General features: G+C 38.3%; 1 protein-coding gene across 11 annotated transcripts in view; it reads right to left on the reverse strand.

Annotated features, from left to right (window-relative positions):
- Positions 1 to 23345, reverse strand: part of LIN54 (lin-54 DREAM MuvB core complex component) — a 64750-nt gene that overhangs the window by 5314 nt on the left and 36091 nt on the right. For 10 of the 11 annotated variants that reach the window (XM_061420654.1, XM_061420648.1, XM_061420659.1 and 7 more), the window contains 8 exons: positions 11386 to 11602; positions 6079 to 6152; positions 5535 to 5732; positions 3849 to 3940; positions 2990 to 3061; positions 2114 to 2216; positions 1820 to 1957; positions 227 to 429 (listed from right to left, as the gene is read on the reverse strand). In XM_061420654.1, the coding sequence (XP_061276638.1) occupies positions 227 to 429; positions 1820 to 1957; positions 2114 to 2216; positions 2990 to 3061; positions 3849 to 3940; positions 5535 to 5732; positions 6079 to 6152; positions 11386 to 11602 (1097 nt within the window). The remainder of the gene's footprint in view (positions 1 to 226; positions 430 to 1819; positions 1958 to 2113; positions 2217 to 2989; positions 3062 to 3848; positions 3941 to 5534; positions 5733 to 6078; positions 6153 to 11385; positions 11603 to 23345) is intronic. The other variant, XM_061420656.1, reaches the window with a different exon arrangement.

The raw sequence follows: 23345 nt of genomic DNA on the forward strand, positions 1-23345 counted from the left end.
CCAATTAATAAGCCCAGTGACCTAAAACTTTACTGAGCATTTTACAACTATATATGACAGTGATTTTTCTGTTACTTTTATATTCCTTCACAAGTAATTAATGGTAGAAAACAGAAAAGTCAGGTTTGCAAGAACCAAAAATATGAGCCCAATTCTGCCCCCCAAGAGAAACTTTATCAGAAATGAATATATCATACCATAAAAAGCTATTAAAATGTCAACTTACTTTCCTCCTCCGCTATTCAAAGCTGGTGCTGGCCTGGTCAGCAAGTCTGAAATTTGAGAGGATAACTTGGTCTTCGCTGCTGTTTGCTGCTGCACCCTTACTTCAGCTGCATCTGCCAAGTGCATCAGTGTCTTTCTTTCTGGGCTTTCTTCAAAATTCTTACAGCCAATACACTTGCATATTGAGGAACACATTATTTTTGCCTAAAAGATTTACAAAAGAAAAGCTTCCAAATCAAAACACAAAGATAATGAGAACCAACTGTCCAGCACAGGGAACTCTACTCAGTGCTCTGTGGTGGCAAAGGGCGGGGGTACATGTATACGTATTACAGCTCATTCCACTTTGCTGTACTGTAGAAACGAACACAACCTTGTAAAGCAACTGAACGCCAATAAAAACAAAACAAAAACCACAGGACATAACCACAGTAGATTCCGTGACCAAGTCAACAGACAGAGTTAGCTGGTCAACTGACGGAAGATAAAATGGAAACACCTCTTGCTAGCAACACCCAGCGGGCCAGCGCTGCATGTAGACGGGTCCAGTATTGTTGGCCGTTCTGAGTGGCTATCCTATGCTGGCTTGAGGCCTTCCATACCAAGTTTCCCCTCACTATATAGATTTTCCTCCTGACATGAATAACGTATATTCATTCTAAAAAATATGAGTGATATATTACAATATTAAAAAATAAAGATAATCCATAATATAGCCACCTCAATCAAATCACCATGAACACGTTGGTGACTTCCCACTTATGCAAACACACACACACAGAATATCACATTAAAGGGATTTCACAGATGCTGTTTTTATTATGAATACCTCTCCCACCCTACATTCCCCTCTGGATGCCCCAAACCCTTCAGTAGTTCAGTAGTCTTATCCAGCAACTACATGTTCCTCCGTAACTACTTTTATGCTCACAAGGCAAACCTCCTAATAGAATTTCGTTTTCTACAGAGTTCTTCAACAGGGTACTAGTGGCATTTGGGGCAGGATAAGACTACACTTTCAGGATTGCACCCTGGAATGCAGGTTATTTTGTTATCCACATATTTTCCCAAAAAATTTCTGGGGGAGAAACTGTGTAGTAAGACCCCTCAGTGAAGAACCACTACTACAGAGTTTTCAATCCACTTTGATGTTATTTTTATTGAAAATCCATAAACTGGTACTATGGTTTGCATACTTCCAGGTCCAAGAAGTTATGAGCTTATAAAGCTGCCAATGAGACCCCAAACTGTAATGACAAAATGAAGGTGCTGTTCCTCTGAAGTCCTGCTTGGGAAGCTAGAAGGCAGGTCTTCCTCAAATTAAGGCTGACTTTTCCAGTGCAGTATTTTCCAACTGCAAAAGCAAAGTAATTTCCCAATTTACAAATAAACTTTTTTTTTTTTTTTGGCTGTGCTGTGAGGCATGCGGGATCCTAGTTCCCCGACCAGGATTCGAACCTGCGTCCCCTGCAGTGGAAGCACAGAGTCTTAACCACTGGATCGCCAGGTTAAGTCCCACAGTAAATTTTTTTGTATGCCCTTTCTAAAGTTATTTTCAAAAGATGGTTAGATCATTTTTCCCAACCCATCTCACCTCATAGCATTCACAGTAGTTCTTAAGACATCCTGATCGTTTGCAGTTACATCCTTTGCTGTGACGTCGATCAGATTCTCCCTCCTTCCCTTTCCCTATCTTAGGCTTAAAAGCTTCTGGATTTCTGTCAAGGCATGCCTATCAAAACAGATCAAATATCAAGCCATGTTAAATCACAGCAGATTAAACTTCAACTCTGCAAAGGGAATTAACTTCCTTTGTAAAATACTTGAGCTCAACAAAAAACAGGTGAAACGGGAAACTTGTCAGATAAAAGAAATAAAAAATAATCACCTTTATTGCTTTTTGCCTTTCATTTTCATGTTCCAAGTTATTATAACAATTAGTACAATTGCAGTTGTTGCAAAATTCACCATTTGCAAAGCAATCACAATATCTGGAATATAAAAATTAGCATAAGTCACATAAAAAGTCATTGTTTAAAGAAACACAAAGCTAGAAATTATCTTATTTAGTAACACTATACATGCAGTAAAGCATTTTAGAAATGTACTCTGAGCCACTTACTTACAGAGTTGACAACATACACTGATTGTCAACTACAAGACAGGGCTCAAAGGTAAAGCCCCTGACCTCTACAATTTTGGTTTATAGACTTAGTTCTAGTAGTAACAGCTGTCAACACAAGAGCTATGTGACTTTATGCACTCAAAAGTAAGTTATTTCAAAATCACAAAAAGGAAAAACATGGGCTAAATTCTATTAGTGGAACCTGCTCACTTGAACTACTGTCATGTTTCTTTGGATTCTAAACCCTCATAAGACCACTGCATTTTATTTAACTGTTTCATGTCCAATCTCTTAGTTCAGTACTAACAAGCAAATTAATCAGCAATTTAAAAGACTACTCAAGAGTACCATCTCACTTAGGAGACCAAACACAAAGGTCCTAGTAAGTTCAAACTGACTAGTAAGGACAGAGACCACGTCTGTCTCATGCTGCTGTACCTCCCCTGTGGCAGAGACCCTAAAACTGCTGCTCTCTTGCCAACTCAGAGTGTCTGTACACTATCGTACGTGTTCCAGCATTCACTTGTCTGTTTACTTAGGACTTACGAAATCGGTCTGTTAAGAATTTTGTTAGCTCCATTTATTTTTTAAAGCATTTTCAGTTGTATCAAATGAGGAAACAGTAGCAAAAAGACTTACAATTTCAAACACAGCGATTTCGTACAATTACAAGGCTTTCTGGGCCGACTAGCAGACTCTGATGGGATTATGCTATAGAGACACACACAAAAATACACATTTTAATTAATCGAAGGTAACTATGTAAAATTATAAAAGTGTCTAACCTGTAAATTCCTCCTAAAATAAAGTTTTAACAAATATATCCACCTCTAATAAAAGTTTGCTATGTTGTTCCATATACATTAAATTCAAAAAGCAAGTAGTAATGTGAAAAGAAAGGTAAAACCAAGATATGGACTAAAACTTGATAACTTCCTATCAACAGTTTCTAAAGAACAATCCACAAAAAGTACTCTCTTCTAAGAGAACTAAAGTTGAAATCTCCTAAACTCTTTTGAGATTCAATTATAAAATGTAGTAAGTAGAAAAGGGTGTGTGAGGTTGGAGTTCAGGAGGGGAGAGAAGGGGAAGATTGGTTCCATGTAACTTAAGCTTCTCAACCAATATTATAAAGACAGCAATTAATGGATTAAAAAAAAAAAAAACCTGCCAAAGCAAGGCTCTAAACAATAATTTAAAAACTAGGTAATATCATTTTTAAGACATATTCAGGAGGAGATAGAGAAAATGGACAGAAAATAACAAAACACCTGCGCTGAATTGGTAACTGGGAGTAAAAGATAATTTGGGAGTTCTCTGACTATTCCTGCAACTTTTCTGTTTAAAGTATTACAAAATAAAAAGTACTGCAGGGGCATGCTCACATGGCTTTGAGGGGAGAAAAATCAAATACATGTATTTTGAAATATGTATGGCTATTTCACGTGGCATTTAACCTGATGCAACAACTTAAAACATATTCAAATAACTCACTCACCCATTGAACGGAAGCCTTGCCTGGGTCTGGATACCAGGTGTTCCTGTAAAGTTGGAGTTGCTTGCTATAGACACATAGGAAGACTGCTGGAGCTACATATAAAGAAAGGTAATTTCAGACCCTGTTTACAAAAATGGACAATATTCCTAAATATAATGATGGGGAAGAAGCACAAAATCACCTCTTAAAATAGGAATAACAGAATGGAAAATTTCATACAAAAATACTTACTACCTCATGGAGCTCTTTTAAAGACCCAAAAGTAATACCAGAGGTAAAAAACAATGTGAACATTTTAAAGTACTACAGGGCACAAATGGGAGAAATTCTTTCACAGAGGAATAATTGTATCAAAATTAGAAAATTCTCAGTGAATGTCCTGAAAATACTATAGTAACATGTATCGGCAAGAAAAATGCAATGTGTCTACTTGCAAATAAACGGGGGTCATTTATCACAAGTTACAGAAATGAGAAGTTATATGCATAATAATTAAGTTTCTATTTCATACTCATTCTAAGAAAAGAGATGCTAATGATAAAAATACTGAACACTAATTTTTTCAACCAGTACCCAGATATTATACTCCAAAGTACATTTCTTTAAAGTACACAGAAAAATCTGCCTCTCTCTCTCATAATCTGAGTACATCAAAACTGAACAACAGCTTAGAAAAGTAAGCTGTTTACTTTAGAAGAGTAAAAGTGTTAACTGCTGTGTTATGTCTGACTCTTTGTGACCCTATGGACTGTAGCCCACCAGGTTCCTCCGTCCATGGAATTCTCCAGGCAAGAATACTGGACTGGGTTGCCACTCACTTCTCCAGAGGATCCTCCTAACCCAGAGATAGAACCTGAGTCTCCTCAACTGCAGGCAGGTTCTTTACCATCTGAGATACCAGGGATTGATTCTTACACGAGAAGGAAAACTTCTATCTGCTTCCTAGAAAGCAGCAGTCCTAATGAAAGCCAGCTGACTAGACAATGTGGCTCTGATGCCAAAGATAACCAGACGTCATCTACAGCTGTCACCTAAAGAGGACCAGGTCTGGACAGACAGCTACCAGATACGTCACCTGGAGACACATCTCACAGTTTACTTTCTAAGAACAAGTCAGTGGCATCTTACTCATTACAGTCACAGCCCTTTCTAAACTCACTGGGACGGCTCATCTTGACTCAACCTACTTTCTCTTGTATCTACATGATCTTGCCCTCCCACCAAACTGTTCTCAGCTCCAAACTTGTATACAAATCAGGAGCTTGTATACCAGACTTGTGTTGTACATATCTAAATGCTAAAGATATATAAAAATAAACTTGGAAATTTTTATTAACATGTCAAGGTTTTGGGAAGAGTCTTCAACACTGAGTTACATGTTTTTGAGTAGTTTTAGAATGTGACAGTGCTAGACATCTTAGACCTGATTAACCTTTCCAAGGAGACTTCCCAGGTGGCACAGGGGTAAAGAACCTGCCTGCCAATGCAGGAGATGTGGGTTCAGTCCCTGGGTTGAGAAGATCCCGTGTAGTAGGAAATGACAACCCACTCCAGTATTCTCACCTGGAGAATCCCATGGACAGGGAAGCCTGGAGGGCTACAGTCCATGGGGTCGCAAATAGTCGACTGAGCACACATGCACACATAAGCTTTTTGAAATGCAGTGACTGGATTTTCTGCCCATACCTGAGTCACGTACTGAGCAGGAAGCACTGCGTAGCCCACATTCCCTGTTCCTGGAGCTGGTGCCAGCACAGTGCCGGGTGGCAGGTTCGTGAGGTTTGGCTGGATTTGTGGCAGTGGGGTGGCAGGCATGATGAGCCGCTGCTGTGGCTGGCTGGTGGTGACTATCTGAGAAGTTGGATTGATCGGTTTTGGAACAACCTACAAAGAAAGGCAGTGTATCAGGAACCACAAAAATAAATTTCATAGCTTCTCAATTCAGTTGAAATCTCTTAGACTTAGGGAATTAAAAGGTCCAAACCATTATACAGAAATAAGCTACAAGGGTATATTGTACAACACAGGGAATATACCCAACATTTTATAGTAACTAGAAATGGAGTATACTATTACAAACTGTGAATCACTATACTGTATACCTGTAACATATAATATTGTATATCAACTCTGCTTTAATAAAAATACATAAATAAATCTTTTCTTAACTTTCAATTCTAGAGGTAACCTTCTGTTTGGGAGAGACTGAGAGAAGTGGCGTGACACTCACTTGTTTGACTGTCTGCGCTGAGACGAGTGGGACGGACATCCGCACTGGGGTGGTGTTAACAACAACTGGTTTAGCTTTGTAAAAAGGAGGGAGGAAAAGGACAGTTTATTTACAGAAAATAGTTGTTTAAAACATTTAAGACACTTAGTTCCTTCAGAATATCCTCATGAAAAAGCTTAAATAATTCCACTGGTTTCCTATTTGGAAGAATCTTTAACCAAGAGAGTTATTTTCAAAATTCTTTAACCCATGTACTGGGGAACTTACATCTAAGATAGCTCTAGTCTGCCTGCTTTATGAGGGATTGTCTGTCGTTTAAGATATTCTGAAAATATTTCAGCCTGTATTCAGAGGCTATGTAGATTCACTACTAAATCCAGTCAGATGAAATGATGCATAAATTAAAAACTGCCATTCGGGAGCGTGGGTTACCATGCTGTTCTATCTATTTCTATCTCTGTGTTTATATTCAAGCCAGAGAAAATATCATTCTTGTACAATTCATTATTTACAGAGTACTACTAAAAGGCAGTATAGCAGGAAGGTTAATAATATCATCCCCTTAGTTCAACTACACTTCAGTAAAAAAATAATTTAAAAAAGTGAACACAGTCTCCTAAGTCATAAGTCAAGATTGGGGGGTTCAAACCCCAATCCTGCTGCTTTCTCACTACTTAAGTTCTCTTTGCTGTATCCTTGCCTGCAGTGTAGGGTAGTATCTCCTTTACAGGGTAAGAGGATTAAATATGTTAATTCATGAAAATTTATTAGAACAGTGCTCAACAAACATCAAGTGCTCAATACATGTTAGTAGCCATTATTGTTACTGGTGTCGTTACAACCCTTGTTACTACACAAATGTCATTGTGGACAGTGTTCCAGGGAAACTACAGTACAAGACACTTGCTCAAAGAGATTATTACATTCAAGCAGAACAGATTAGACAAGTACTCAAATAAAATAAAAATTAATTTTAAAAAAGAGACAGCACCATGGGAGTCCAGAGGAGACGGAACATACATATGCCTGGCAGGGGATGGGAACAGGAGGAGCTGCATCCTATGAAGGACAGAGCCTGAGATGGGTCCTGACCGTCGGCCAGGCTGCAGGGAGGGCACGCAGACTGGAGGATGGAGGCTGAGATGGGTCCTGACCAATGGCCAGGCTGTAGGGCGGGCATGCAGACTGGAGGACGGAGCCTGAGATGGGTCCTGACCGAAGGCCAGGCTGCAGGGCGGGCACGAAGACTGGAGGAGGGAGGTCACCGCAGAGGCAAAGCCTGACAAGTGGGGGGCCTGATGCTGGAAAGCTTCACATTTGAAGCTTCTCTTCACAAAATGCTTGGAAACAGACAAGTCTGGCTGGGACTAGGGGTTAAAAGTAGGTTGCTGCTGCTGCTGCTAAGTCGCTTCAGTTATGTCAGACTCTGTGCAACCCCCGAGATGGCAGCCCACCAGGCTCCCCTGTCCCTGGGATTCTCCAGGCAAGAACACTGGAGTGGGTTGCCATTTCCTTCTAAAAGTAGTCTAGTGCTGGCAAAAAAAAAAAAAAAAGGCACCTGACTCTGGCTGTTTTGTTGAAGGTTTTGAATGTCAGGGCACAGATCTATATACGTCATCTGTATTTTTAATTCAGTAGGCAATCAGAAGTTTCTGAGCATTGTGATGTAAAGAAACACTACTGGAAGAGCACAAAGGGAAGCTGTTCATGGCAGCAGCATGTAAAACCCAACAGAGCTGTGAGGAACAAAGGAAGTTAGACGAGTACAGAACGAGAGCCTGACCTGGGGTGATGGCACTGGGAATGGAAAGGAGGGAAGAGCTGAAAAGTCAGGGTGGCAGGGAAAGGATGGAGAAAGGTGTAAGCACAAGGGAAGAAGAGTCAGCCGTCCTGGAACCCTCAAGTGAAAGGGAAAATGGTGGCCATTAGCACGAAACATTCAAGGATGCGCTGACCGGAAGGGAAAATGAAAGCCGACATGGAGCAGTGGCGTGAGATGATGAAATTCAGGAGACAGGCTGGCCCTAGACCTGTATGTTTGGATCAGAAGGCGCACAAGTTCCAATCAAGCCTGCTGCCACTCCCACAGTCTACAGGAGGGACCTGAGAAGACATCCTTCAGGTCTTACTTACACCAAAGACCTAGGGCCTGCGATGAGAGAGGCTGAGATAATAAACTGCTGTGGACACTGAGACAAACTGTTCTGAACAGTAAAGAACAGACGTCCTTGAACAGAAAGGCTGTTAACAATGTTAAGAGGGTTTTCTTTGTTTTTGTCTTTTTTACTTTTGGTCGGGATGGAAGGGTTGATGGCTGAAGACAAAAGTTGAGAGCCCTGGAAGAACACGAGACGAGAGAGAGTACTCTGATCTGAAAGGGCGCAGGCCTCCTCAGCAAGGTAACAAACTAGGGAGGAGGGGGGAGGTGGAAAAGGGAGAGACCTCCAGAAAGAGTGCGCGGTCAGTGCCGGGGGGCTGCGCTGTCTCTGAATATACTAAACATCACTAAACTGCCCCGTGTTTAACATAAGGATCAATCCTATGGTAGATCTGATTTGTATCTCGAAAAAGTTGCTATATGAAAAAAGTGTATGACCATGAATTACAGGAGCAGTGACACCTGACACCCGAATTGAAACTGTTTCCTATTCTGATTTGATTTTAATACAGGTTAGACTGGTCTCAGCGATACTATGAAGAATTAAAAGATGAATTAAAAAGAAATTAAAAGCCTGAATTCATGCCTGGGACATTGAAGAGGGGGCTCTCTACACCACCTGTTCCTTGAAAAGGCGACGCTGGTCACTGCTCCATGAGTGTGCCAGCAGTGATTTGGGGGCAAGTGCACAGAAATGCAGGAACTCTCCTGGTGGGCTGTGAGATGACGGGGAAGGAGTGTGCATCTTGCCCTTATTCACCTCCCACGGGAGACGTGAGTGTATCTCATTTGGATTAGGACAGCGGGAGTGTCCCCACGTGTGCACACACACATGCATGCACACACTAGCATGCACACATGTACACACACACAGCTGGAAAACGTGGGATCTCTAGGTTTACATTAGCTTGGCATCTGCATGCTGGGTTTTGACTGAAAATCTGGAGAATGGAGAAAACAGAAAACATAGTGGCTAGAAAAAAAGAACATGATCAAATATACACGGTGGGGATGGTCATACTGACGTCACACGTCTTAGTCAACAGTCGAGGTTTCTCCTCCTCAACTTTTGAGCTTGGTCCCACATTATCCCTACTGCAGCTTCCACAGAAGTTGGCATAATCTTTAATGTTTTGGTCTTCAATAGGAATTCTGAAGAATCCTTTTAAAATAGTCTCCTTCAAAACTTCAGAAACCATACCTGCTTTGAGGGCTTTTAGTTTCTTAAGTTGATTTCCTCCCTCACCAAGACTGTAGATTATATTTTAAAGAGGTTAATTAATCAAGCAATCTTCTGGGTCCTTCTATTGTGCTATCTGCCATCCAGCCAGCAATTAACATGGCAGAACCTTTGACTACTGGTATGGCTTTGATGGGAAAATGAACAAGATGAGCCCAGTTCCCTTTGGCTTTTAAGTAAATCCCTCATAGGGAATCCAGCCTTTAGAAAGATTTTAGCATGTTTCAAGAACTGGAGTAACTATTTAGTATATCTCTAAGGAAAACAGAGGCATTAATTCGTTATTCCTATGAAATAATATCTTTTACATACACCCAGATCTTCCATGGGATAGGAGAGAAAGACAAAAAGAGGAAAACTGGGTGAACAGAAGGGAAACATCATGGGTGGCATATGTATGCAAGTAGTGGGGAAGAGGGAATAGACAGATGTGAAGGACATGGGGGGAGGGGACAGAGAGAGAGACTGAAGGTAAGCAAAAAAGGAAGCTGTGGGGAAGGAGGAGGGGTGCGGAACCGCAAGGAGGCAAAGAACAGAGAAGCAGAGGGAAGCAGAGAGACAGATGTAGGTGGGGAAAGAAGGAACCAGTACACACACCAGAATTATGAAACACCCAACTCATTCCTCTACTCTTCCTAGATCTTCAGCTTCCTCTTCTGCTCACAACAAAGACTTATTCTCGATGACGAATCAATCAGTGTTAAGTCACACTAGAAGTGGAAGCTCAGCATATTTGCATACATACAAACACACAAACATAAAATATAACCAACTGTATCTAGTGACTGCTTTATATCGTTATGATATCTAAGAAAACTGTAGCACTGAGCAGCACTTCCTAAGTAATGAGAGAATATAAACTTGACTCCTTTAGTCACCAGTACATGCAAATGTCATTTTTCCTCTCATTAAGAACACTATAATTATAGAAGACTTTCTTTCATAATCAGTTTAAAGACAGAACAGAAAACATAATTACTTGAGGTGTCTAATTTTAATAGAATACACACCGAAATACTATTTCCCTAATGCATCTTCCATTTTCTCCCATCAGTAATTTATAAAACAAGTTTTTTCTTCCACTTTCCCTTAGACTTACATGAACGAGCTATTAGCAATGGACAGCTCCAACCCTCTGATCCCTTAATAAAAATGAAGGAGCAAACAAATGGTCTTTAATCCGTCTAGCTACATCCAATAAACAACACATCATTCACCTGCCATTTGACACTGATGGAATATGCAGTGATCGTCCAAGGAAAAAAATTAGACCCTAAATATAAGCTGTCCTGATCCTTTCAGTTTCAATTTCTTAACAAGTAGATAAATGTGGATAAAGGTTATATGTGTGAATCTGTGTATGGACATCAGGCAGCTGGAAGGATTAAGTACAAACAGAAGTAGGACTACTAACAGGAATACTTGCCAGGAAAAACACAATTGAGCAAAATAACATTTTAACTGATTTTCATTATCAATTCAAAGTACATAAAGGATGAAGTACATACTAATCATTTATACCTTGCCTACTTGTCATTTCAACTGACCCCAAACCCTGTGTAGACAGCTTTGTCATTTAGTAAAAAAGATTATAAATAATTGGGTTCCCTTTAAATCAATCCCACTGGCATAATGGTAGGTTTTTAAATCAGCAATCAAATGGCTACCCACAAACTGATAAATAATCATCTGGTATTACAGCACACTATGTATCAGTTTCTAGCAGAACAAAATACTATAGTTATATACAACTGGGATATATTCTATTTCACTGCCTTCTGCAACAGCTGCTGATTCAAACTCTCAGCTGAAATGCCTGCTTAATCAGGATTTCAGCAAGAAAAGGATCACTTCCTATGATAAGGTTTAAAACATTCATTAGTGTTTTTTAAAAAAAACGGTTACCAACCTTGCTGGAGAGGCTGAGTGTTTGTACTGGGATTCTGACTAACTGGCTGGGTTGAGCTACTGGCTGTTGTGGCAGTAACAAGTCGGACATAATGAAACTTGCTTCCAGGCACTTGAATCTGCTGGACATTGGGAGCAGTTGCCAGAGGAATAATTGTCTTAAATTGTGATGTGCTCACGCCTCCAACAGTGATGGTCTGCACAGTTGATTTCACTGCCTATTAAACAATACAACATGGCTATCATTAATCTGGGATTTCACTTTCCTACCCCTTGGCACTTATGACAATTGCTCAGTAAAAGAGTATGTTCCTGAATTGCATCAACAGCTGTTGAAAGGAATGACCTGTTCAAAGAGAAATGAATAGTAATGAAAACACCAGTGTAACCAAAATCAGTGAGTTCTACCTTCCATCTCTAGTAGTTAACTTCCTTGACAGTCTAGGTCAGATGACTTGCTATGAAGAAACTACTGTGTAAATTACAAGCACTCATACAGTTTTGTTAATATCAGGTAAAATTTGTAAGAAAAAGATTATTTTAAAACTTACAGAAATAAGCCTCATTTTCAACACAGACGAAAAAAGGACACAGATATTTGGTTTTATTGCTACCCACCAAATTAACTATGGCAAATTTCATATTCACATGTCCTAAAGGAGAAAGAAATCAAAAGAAAAGCCTTCATTAAATCTAGCCAATTCTGGAAGGCATATATATATATATAAAACATCCCACAGATACAACTGTACCCACTAGCCTATGGGCAGAAGGCCAAACTCAGTCCAAAATTACAACTATATTTTGGTTGGTCTAGGGAAACTAATTTTAGATGATTCAGATCTAAGTCAATATAATCATTTAAAATCCTTTCCTTCAGTCCAACAAAAAAGCAATGTGACTCTCCAAAAAGCTAAATGAAACATCAAAGGCAGAAAAGAACAAAAGTCTTTTAAGATGTCTCCAATTAATGTTTAACCAATGTACAACAGGCTGTCATACAAAGAAAGGGTCCAGACAAAATTCTCTAACTAGTTCTATGGTACTATTTGATAAGAATTACACCCCCACCTATTCTTCAAACAGCCCTCATGCTAAAAGACAGGTGACATGAGGGAGGTAGCCCAAATTCATTCTATGGATAACAATTCATGAGAGAATAGTTCTGAAGAATTTGACCATTTTCATAAAAGTACAGGGAAAAAGGAAGAGTGTCACTTTAGTTTGGCAACTCTCCAAGTAGTAGTCAAAGTACATTACTTCAGCATAAAATAATTCACAATTATCACTAGGCAGAGGCACCACAAAGCAGATTTAAAATAAAGATAAAACAGGTTGATGGTCAGTGAGTTAAATGAAAATATAAAGCTTAAAAAAATGTATACATATGGAAGCTACTTAAGAGTCAAGCAACCTATGAGTCAGGTGTATAATGATGCAAGAGACATTATCTTTGGGACATCAACTCTAAAGGGAAAAAGAATATTATTTTAAGAAACAAGGCAGGGGAAAGAGGGGGAGGATAGATAAACTATGGATTTGGGATTAACAAATACATGTTACTCTATATGAAATGAACAACAAAGACCTACTGTATAGCACAGGGGACTATATTCAATATCTGACAATAACTCATCAGGGAAGATGATCTGAAAAAGAATAGATACATACATGTATAACTGACTCACTTTGTTGTACACTTGAAACTAACACAACACTGTAAGTGAACTATATTTCAATTAACATTCATCTTTAATAAAAAAGAAAAATTTTGTTACAGAAACAAGGTGCTTCAGATATAATAATTAAATTTACTGCATACTTAATACACACAGAGGGCAGTGCTTCTGAAAACACTAAGATTATCGAATTTGAATCTAACAATCACATTAGGAGCTAGGTACAGCAAGCCGCAAATATGGGGGCTGGTTTAGATAAGTTTGCACAGTATACTGTGTTTCCAACTCTACTTTCAATTTTTTTTTTTCTTTTGGCTCACCACGCAGCTTTCAAGATCTTGGTTCCCTGACCAAGGATCGAACTTGGGCCATGGCAGTGAAAACGCTGAATCCTAACCACTTCACTGCCAGAGAATTCTCTCAATTTCTCTAAACTTCACACTACAACTCTTACATGCTGTATATAACTGGGTCTCTGAGGACAAAATCAGATCTGACTATATTTTTTATCAGTATACATCTATTTACATCTAACAGTTAAATAACTATGTGGATTTAAATCTACCATTGAACTAATCCCTATCTGAACAACCTGTCCTCTTCTGTCCCTTTTCCTCTCTTTTTTTGCCTGCTTTAGGGTTAAATGTTTTATTATTTATTCCCCCCATGGTAGTTTGTTATTTATATATAGTTACTATTTTTATATAGTATTACCCTAGAGACTACAATGTTCAATGTTGGAATTAAATCAGTACTTTAAATATCACCCAGACAATGGAAGAACCACAGAACACTAACATCATTTATTCCTGCCCCATCTTTGTGTTACAAAAATATGTAAATATTTTTAAATTCTCCATTTAATTGAAACTCTGTAAGATATTAATTTAAATATACCCACAAATGTACCCTTTCCATCCTTTCTATACTCTTTCTCTGCTTCCATTTGGGATTGTTTTCCTTCTGCCTAAAGAACTCACTTTAGGATTTCCTTAAGTACTGGTCTGCTGAGAAATTCTCTACCCTTTGTTTCTCAAAAAATATTTAATCCTTTTTGTTTAATTTGTATCTCTTTTGCTGACAAACTCATCTACTGAATTCTTAATCTGTTTTAAGCTTTCAGTTTGAAAATACTCATCTGATCCTTTTTATAGCTTTTAATTCCCTGCTGGAGTTCTTTGTCTTGTTAAATTGTTGTTCAGTCACAAAGTCGTGTCTAACTCTTTGCAACCCCATGGGCTGCAGCACACCAGGTTTCCTGTCCTTCACTGTCTCCTGGAGTTTGTTCAAACTCATGTCCATTGAGTCAGTGATGCCATCCAACCACCTCATCTCCTGTTGCCCCCTTCTCCTCCTGCCTTCAGTCTTTACCAGCATCAGGGTCACCTCCAATGAGTCGGTTCTTTGCATCAGGTGGCCAAAGAACTGGAGCTTGAGCTTCAGTGTGTCCTTCCAATGAATGTTCAGGGTTGATTTCCTTTAAGACTGACTGGTTTGATCTCCCTGCTTGTCCAAAGGACTCTCAAGACTTTTCTCTAGCATCCCAGTTTGAGAGTGTCAATTCTTCGGAACTCAGCCTTCTCTGTGGTCCAACTCTAACACCCACACATGACTAATGGAAAAACCACAGCTTTTGACTACACAGACCTTGTTGGCAATGTGATGTCTCTGGTTTTTAATATGCTGTCTAGGTTTGTCATAGCTTTTAAATTCCTGAATATATTAATCTTAGTTATTTAAAAAGCCAATCTGATAATTATACTACCTATACCTGTTCTGAATACTTTGGTTGCCTGATACGCTTAATGATTTTTGACTGAGTACCAGGCACTGTTTATGAAAAATTAAGTAAATAATTTGAGGCTCAGAATGTTTTTGTTTTCCTCCAGAAAGCATTCAAGTCAGCTTCTGGCAGGCAGTTAAGAGTAGGGGCAGGTTCACTCCTCCCCCGACTAGGACTCCAGGCTTTACCTAGCTTCCTTCTCCTTTTGGGGGCCTGAACCCAAAGTTTTGTCCTTGAGGCCTGTAAGACTGAAGGTCTGTTCAGCTCCTCAACTCTCTGGGACCACTTTGCGCTTTTCTTCTCAGTCTCTCAGCCACACCTCACAAATGCCCTAAGACAAAGGGTCACACTGAACACCAGGCGACTTCTCTAGGCTTCCCTTGACTTCAAGATGGTGACCTATAAGGTTCTGGGTCCCTTGGTGGGTCTCCAATGCTTTCAAACGAATTTTACAAATACGTTTTCTTTTTAGTTGTTCTTGGTGGGATGGTTGGTCTTCACAAGCTAGTTTCGTATAGTCAAAAACAGAACATCCAGACTGAGTTTTAATCTTGGTTCCAACAGTACCTAGGTGAGTGACCTTATGCAAGTAACTTAGCTTCTCTGAGCTAAGTTTCCTTATTTGAAAATCTTAAAATGGCACCTTTCACATAGGATTGTTATAAGAATTAACTGAGTTAAATTATATGAGGTACAAACAGTAACTAATCACATATTATTGATATAACACTAAAAAAATGTGAACTGCTATTTGTATTATCATTATGCCCATTATAGATGGAGAAACTGAAGCTCAGATAGATTTAGTTAACTTCCCCAAGTTCACATAGCTAAGAGCAGCTGAGTTAGGGTTTGAACCAGAGCCAACTCTGAAGCCCATTTTCTTAAGTTAAGACATTGTAATGCCTCCTACTGTAGACATTTGGACTTCCCTGGTGGCTCAGATGGTGAGGAATCCACCTGCAATGTGGGAGACCAGGGTTAGATCCCTGGGTCTGGAAGATCCTCTGGAGAAGGAAATGGCAATTCACTCCAGTATTCTTGCCTGGAGAATCACATGCACAGAGGAGGAGCCTGGCAGGCTACAGTCCATGCAGACTGTAAGTCAGACATGACTTAGCAACTAAACCACCACCACAGAATACTGAATAGAAGTATAAATAGCATTTTAAAAAACTTTTTAATTTTGAAATAATTTTAGATTTCACAAGAAATTACAAAACTAATACAAACTTCCCATATGCACTTTCCCCTCTCCCCAAAAAATCATCTCATATAACCATAGGACGTTATTAAAACCAGGAAATGGACATTTGGTATAATGCTATCAACTAAACCACAGACCAGACCGTACTCAGATTTCATCAGTTTTTATGCACTTTTGTGTATGTACACTAAAGACTGTATAAATTCATGTAACCTACATCACCATCAAGATACAAAATTCTTCCATTACCACCAATAGACTCTACTGCACTTCCCTCTATAGTCACAACCCTAATTCTTGGCAACCACTGAGTAAACTGCATTTTTTAACACCTAAAATAAACTAAGTAACATATCAAAGCTACTAATTTTGTAAAAGACAAAAGCATTTGAATACTACACTTAACTGCTTTAAGAATTCACAAATTGGTACCTTCCTTGGAGAAGCCTGAGAAACTTCACGTGAAGGCATGTCTCGCTGAACATACCACATCCGCAGAAAAATAGTTCACATACATTCAGTAAAAATCTTCAGTTATTGTTATTCCTGATTAACCCCACTGACAGTTGGGTTAAAAAAAGAATAATTTATATTCAAACTAGCTACATTTAACATGCATCAGTGGTTGTCCTGAAAAACATGGACTTGATTTTTTTGTACTATTTTTAAGCCATTTTTACTTAAATATCAAGGTAATAATTATACAGGGATATACTTCTTTATTGTTTTCTAATTAGCAAATACCACAAGTCCTTGCTTAATTGAAGATTTTCCTTAAAGGGGGAAAAAAAGGAATAATAAAATACTCTTCTTGTTCTATAAATGAGGATTCTTATTTAGTGAAGTTGGAGATAGACAGAGGGCTCAATCAATATCCAAACCCTGAATTTGTGGGGTTCCATATAAATATGTTGGCTTTTTTTTGAGGGGGAGGAGTATACTTTAAAATTTGATTCTGTTTGTAAACACAGCTTAGAAACAAATGTTTGGACATATGAGTTTTGGTTCCAGTTTGTCTCAATCTTGTGCATACTCTGTCAAGCAACCTAATGCTTCTTTATAACTTTGTCTCTATCTGTGCAGGGTAGAATGTTACCACTGAATGAAATTCTTATACTGCTTTGGGACACCTACACAAATCTCCTTGTTTTGAACAGATATTAAGATACTATTTGTTTAATCTACTGCAAAATCAGAATAATAACTTTCCTCAATGCTGGTTGGGTACCACTTACTGAAGTTTGTTCTTTAAACTTGTTGTTCTTTAAAGCTTGTTCTTTAACATAAGCTCTTCAAGATCAGGTAGTACATAAAACAATCTACTTTTATCACATTAATTATGAAGCCCTGAGGTAAACAAAGTTAGACAAAGCCCTTTGCTATGGGAATTCTTAAGAGTCTTTAATATGCCAACGAGCATGACAGATCTCCTAGATGGGTATGGTGTATGTTTCCCAAACTTATTTAAAAACTGCCAAGACCAATGTCAAGGACCGTACCACCTCCTATGTTTTCTTCTAGGAGTTTTATACTTTCAGGTCTTACATACAAGTCTTTAATCCACTTTGAGTTAAATTTTGTGTGTGGTACAAGAGAGTGGTTCAGTTTCATTCTTTTGCATGTAGCTGTCAGGTTTCCCAATATCCACCGTATATTCTTGGCTCCTTTTTTACAAATTAATTGATTACAAATTAATTGATCACATACACATGAGTTTATCTCTGGGCTCTCTATTGTGTTCCACTGATCAATTTTTCTGTGTTTATACCAATACCACACTGTTTTGACTATTACAGTTTTATAACATAGTTTGAAATTAGGAATTTATAGGGTTCCATCTTAATATGCTTTTCAGAAATTTGTGACAGAATGTTTATAGACCTTATCATCATGGAAAAACTATGTTTATATTATCCTAATTTCCAAACTTAAGGTTACTAAAATAAACCTACCAATTTGAAAGCTTTAAAATGCTTTCAAGCTATAAGAAACAAATGAGAAAATGAGAAAAGATAGATATTATAAATATTACATGACTAAAGACAGAGTCAAACCTTGGAATGGATACTAAAACTTTTGGCACTAATGTACTGACTGGTGAAATATTACAAAAAAGATGTAAGGTGTTCATTTGCCAGTTTTTCATGGATATTAACCTAATTTATGCTTTATTCACAGTTACAGTGACAAAGATAAGTAATTTAAATGTGATGTGTTAGAATCTATGGGAGCATTCAAGGAAAGGGTCAAATGACCATATCAGGCAAGTTTAGACAATGTGATTTAGGAGGCAGCAGTCTTATAAAAACCAGAAAGCAGGGAATCCCCTCGTGGTTCAGTGTTTAGGACTCCGTGCTTCCACCCTAGGTGTAGCAGCTATTTTTAAATTTTATGCCTCAAAAGACACTGTCAACAGAGTAAAATGGTAACTCACAAAACAGCAGAAAATTTGCAAATCATATGTCTAGTGGGGGGGGTTGAGATCCAAAATATATAGGGAACTTCTAAAATTCAAACAAACCAATTAAAAAATGGGCCAAGAATTTGAACATATATTTCTGCAAAGTATCATCACCTGGTAGTTCAGATGGTAAAGAATCTGCCTGCAGTGCAGGAAACCTGGGTTCGATCCCTGGACAGGAAGATCCCCTGGAGAAGGAAATGACAAACCACTCCAGTATTTCTGCCTGGAAAATCCCATGGACAGAGGAGCCTGGTAGGCTACAGTCCTTGGGATCACAAGAGTTGGACACAACTTAGTGACTAAACCATCAGGGCATCATCAATTCAATGGACATGAGTTTCAGCAAACTCCAGGATGAAGTTGCAAAGAGCTGGACACGACTGAGTGACTGGACAACAAAGAAGATATACAATGACCAATAAATACATGAAAAAATACTCGAACATCATTAATCATTAGTGAAAGATGAAAACTACAATGACATACCACCTCACATACACTAGGATGGCTACTATCAGAAAAACAGTGTTGGCAAGAACACAAAGACATGAGAACCCTTGTGCATTGTTGGTGGGAATGTAAAATAGTACAGTTATTGTGATTCCTCAAAAAATTAAATATAGCATTACCATATGATCCAGAAATTCAGCTTCTGGGTATAGACTCCAAAGAACTGAAAGCAGTGCATCAACATGAATTCGCCGTAGGTATACATATGTCCCCTTCTCTTGAACCTCCCTCCCAGCTCCCACCCCTCCTACCCCTCTGGGGGTAGAGCCCCTGTCTGAGTTCCCTGAGCCATACAGCAAATTTCCATTGGCTATCTAGTTTACATATGGTAGTGTATATGCTTTCATGCTTCTTTCTCCATTTGTCTCACCCTCTCCTTCTCCCCCATGTCCACAGCTCTCTTCTCTATGTCTGCATCTCCACTGAAAGTGAAAGTCTCTCAGTCATGTCTGACTCTATGCAACCCAATGGACTATACAGTCCATGGAATTTTCCAGGTCAGAATACTGGAGTGGGTATTCTTTTCAACCCAGGGATCGAACCCAGGTCTTCTGCATTGCAGGTAGATTCTTTACCAGCTGAGCCACAAGAGAAGCCCAAGAATTCTACAGTGGATAGCCTATCCCTTCTCTAGAAGATCTTCCCAACCCAGGAATCAAACCAGGGTCTCCTATATTGCAGGCGGATTCTTTACCAGCTGAGCTACCAGGGAATTATATATAATTATAGTTATGCTGCCCTGCAAATAGATTCATCAGTACCATCTTTCTAGATTCCATATATTCACATTAATATATGATACTTGTTTTTCTTTTTTTTACTTCATTCTGTATAACAGGCTCTAGGTTCATATACCTCATTAGAAATGACTCAATTATCCTTCAATTAAAAATAATTTTTTAAAAAAATTCAATAAAAAAGGACCACATTATTAGAGAGATTTTAAAGAAATGAATTCAAAGCAGGGTCTCCAAGAGATATTTGTACACCTAATGTTCATAGTAACGTTAATCATAAGAGCTAATATATAGAAACAATCCAAGTGTCCATCCACAAATGAATATACATACCATGGAGCATTAATCATCTAGCCTTAAAAAGGCAGGAAATTCTGATTGGTGAACCTTGAGGACACTATGCTAAGCGAAATAAGCCAATAACGAGTAAAGGACAAATAATCTATAATCTCAGTTTTATGAAGTAGAGTAGCCAAAATCCCAGTGACAGAAAATAGATTAGTGGCTGTCAAGGGCTAGGGAGAGGGGAGAATGGGCACAGAGCCTGAGTTTTCCAAGACGGAAAGTGCTCTGGAGATGGATGGTGCAGAAGACTGCACAACAGTATGAATGCACTTAATACCACTGACCTGAACACTTAAACATGTATACAAAGATGGCAAATTTCATGCTGTGTGTATTTTACCACAATATAAAAATTAGATGCCCATCCTGCAAGATGTGTTATATAAATCAGTCAGGATCAAACTGGTAGACAGGTGAATATAAATTTAACCATTCCATCATGCTTAAAAAACAAGAATAAATCTATTTGTTCTTGTGCTTAATTTGTAATAAAATATTATATGCAAAATAATTACATAAAAACAGGTAATAATTTTTTAATGGATAAATAAAATACTGGGAGTAAGGAAGACTTCCCTAAGCATAGATCAAAAACTCAAAATTCACAACTTAAGACACTATTTTGAAAAATTTAATGTGCAAAATATCTGGCAAGAATACAAAGATGAAACCAACTGAGAAAAAGGTTTGTAACCACACTGATAACAAAGGAGTACTTTACATAACATGCTATGAGCTTGTTTTAGTTTGCAAACAAACAAAAAAGACAAACCACCCAAAGAGCATCAGAGTTCAGAGGAAGAGTCCAGAAGACACACAAATATGAAGAATTTTTAAAATATAAATGTTTGAGATCTTTAAATCAGTTATGCTGGCAAACTAAAAATGACTGATAAACAAGAGAGCACAGAAGTAGATCCATACAAACAGAGCAACTGACCTCTGGATAAGGAACAAAGGCGATTCAACGGAGAAAGGTTATTTTCAACAAATGATGCTGGGACAACAGGGCATCCACACACAAAAAGTGACTTTCAATACAGATCTGACATTTTTCACATATGATCACAGACCTAAAAACTATAAAACTAAACGACAAAGCTCATGGAAGATAACAGCAGAAAAGTTAGGTTACCCTGGGTTTGGTGATGACTTTTTTAGATACAATACCAAAAGTACAATCCATGAAAGAAAAAACTGAAGGGTCAAACTTCATTAAAACTGAAAACTTCTGCTCTGTAAAAGACACTGTTAAAAAAAATTAAAAGACAAGCCGAAGACTGGAAGAAAATACCTGCAAAACATATGCTACTGTCTAAAGATACAGGAGTCATCTGAGTTATATTCCAGAAATTCTCAAAATTAAATGGTACCATAGCGATGCAACCAGCAAACTCCAGGCTATGAAAAATATAGGATGTAAACAACTAGATTTTTTTTTTTAAAGGGCAAGAGGAAAAAAGGAAGAGGAGGAAAGTAAGGGAAATAGCATTCACTCACAAACTTTTCTGAATCCCAAGTTCAAGCACAGTGTAAAAATTTAGGTGCCTAGGGAAATGTGAATTAACTAGGTATTTAATGGCATTAATGGAATGTGAATAAGTTAAAAGAAAAAGTGTCCCTATCTTTTACATACATAACAAAATACCTACAGATAAAATGACATGATTTACTTTTTAAAAAAGTGGGAAGTGTTACAGATGATAACACAATAGTGGATAATTCCAAAGTTGGATGAAGGGTACACAGGGGTTAATTATACTATTCTAACTTTTTAGCATATTATAAATTTCTATATTAAAAAAGTTTTTAATAATAGTGCAACAGGACCCCAAAGGCATTCAAACATCATTAATTATAAAAGCATAAAAACAAAACCAACATAGTAACATAGAAAAGAAATTCTCTGCTAATGGGTGCTGATATGAGAAACACACTTATCTACAAAGTAACTTAGGCAACTGAATTAATGGGACTAGGAACCTGCAGTCACCCTAACTCTAACTCTTAATCAATCTTGAAACAACCTATGCTAAAGTTTATCAGGAAAACAGATCCCCTTCACTTCAAACTGTACTCACAGGACCATCCCCATTTAAGAGACTCACAGCAAAAGCAGAAGCTATCAACTCCTGAAACCTGTCCCAAAAGTGTTCTCTCAACTTCCCAATAACATCATTGCTCATATCACTTCTTACCTGGATATATGTAAAACAAATTCAAAATCAACTCATGATTCATCTCTAGCTGCTTTGAATCCACCACACAAACACTGCCTAATTAGAGACATTTTATAAGTCTTCATTAAATGACAAAATTAAGTCTAAATTTGCTTGGTTTTGAAAATTATCCAAAATTGAACCCTATCTCTATATGTTCTCCACTCCCTGCAAAGGATTACTAATTCCAATCAGAGTCAATCCAATCCAATCTTACTACTCTGTATGCATGTATCTCATAGGTATACATATGTGTACATTATAAGTATTTTCACCTCCAATCCTTCACTCTTGTGGCTGACATCCATTCCAATTCTACCCATTAAAAAAAATCTTAGCTCAGGGATGCCTTCTCTGATCATCCCAACTGCAGCTGAATCCTCTTATATAGGAGTTCATATCATCACTTGAGCTTTTGTAATTTTATACTTTTGTATATCATTTAAAGTCATTTCTGTCACATTCCCTCCCACACCTTCACAGACTTTAGGTCCCACATGTCTATTTTTGCTCTATTTCCCCAAAGAGTACAGCCCCTAACACATGGCAGGTATTGCTGAGTGTAGAATGAAGGAATCCCAGGACTTCTTTTTCTCTTCTCTTTAGTTTCACCTCACCTTGCCTATACACACAACTTAGCACCTATTTCATTGTTTGCTATTATTTTACATGCATTCAATTCTGTCTGACCAACCACCATAAGCTCTTCCATAGTTTCCACAGCCTCAGCACACAGCACACACTGACCTACTGACAGCCATTCACAAACAGGGAAGGAAAGAGTGACTCTGTCTATTTATCGGCTGCAACATGCAGCACGTGGGATCTTATTTCCCTGACCAGGAATCCAACTTGTACTACCCTGGAAGTATGGAGACTTGACCACTGGACTGCCAGGGAAGTCTCCAAGAGTGACTCTTAATAACAGGAAATCTTCATTATTGTTCAGGCTTCCAGTTTATTGCCTAATTCATGTCAATTACTTGTGTTAATATAGCACTACTTACTCTGCTGCTA

Source organism: Bos javanicus, chromosome 6, assembly GCF_032452875.1.
Source record: "Bos javanicus breed banteng chromosome 6, ARS-OSU_banteng_1.0, whole genome shotgun sequence".
In the NCBI taxonomy this organism is placed as follows: Eukaryota; Metazoa; Chordata; class Mammalia; order Artiodactyla; family Bovidae; genus Bos; species Bos javanicus.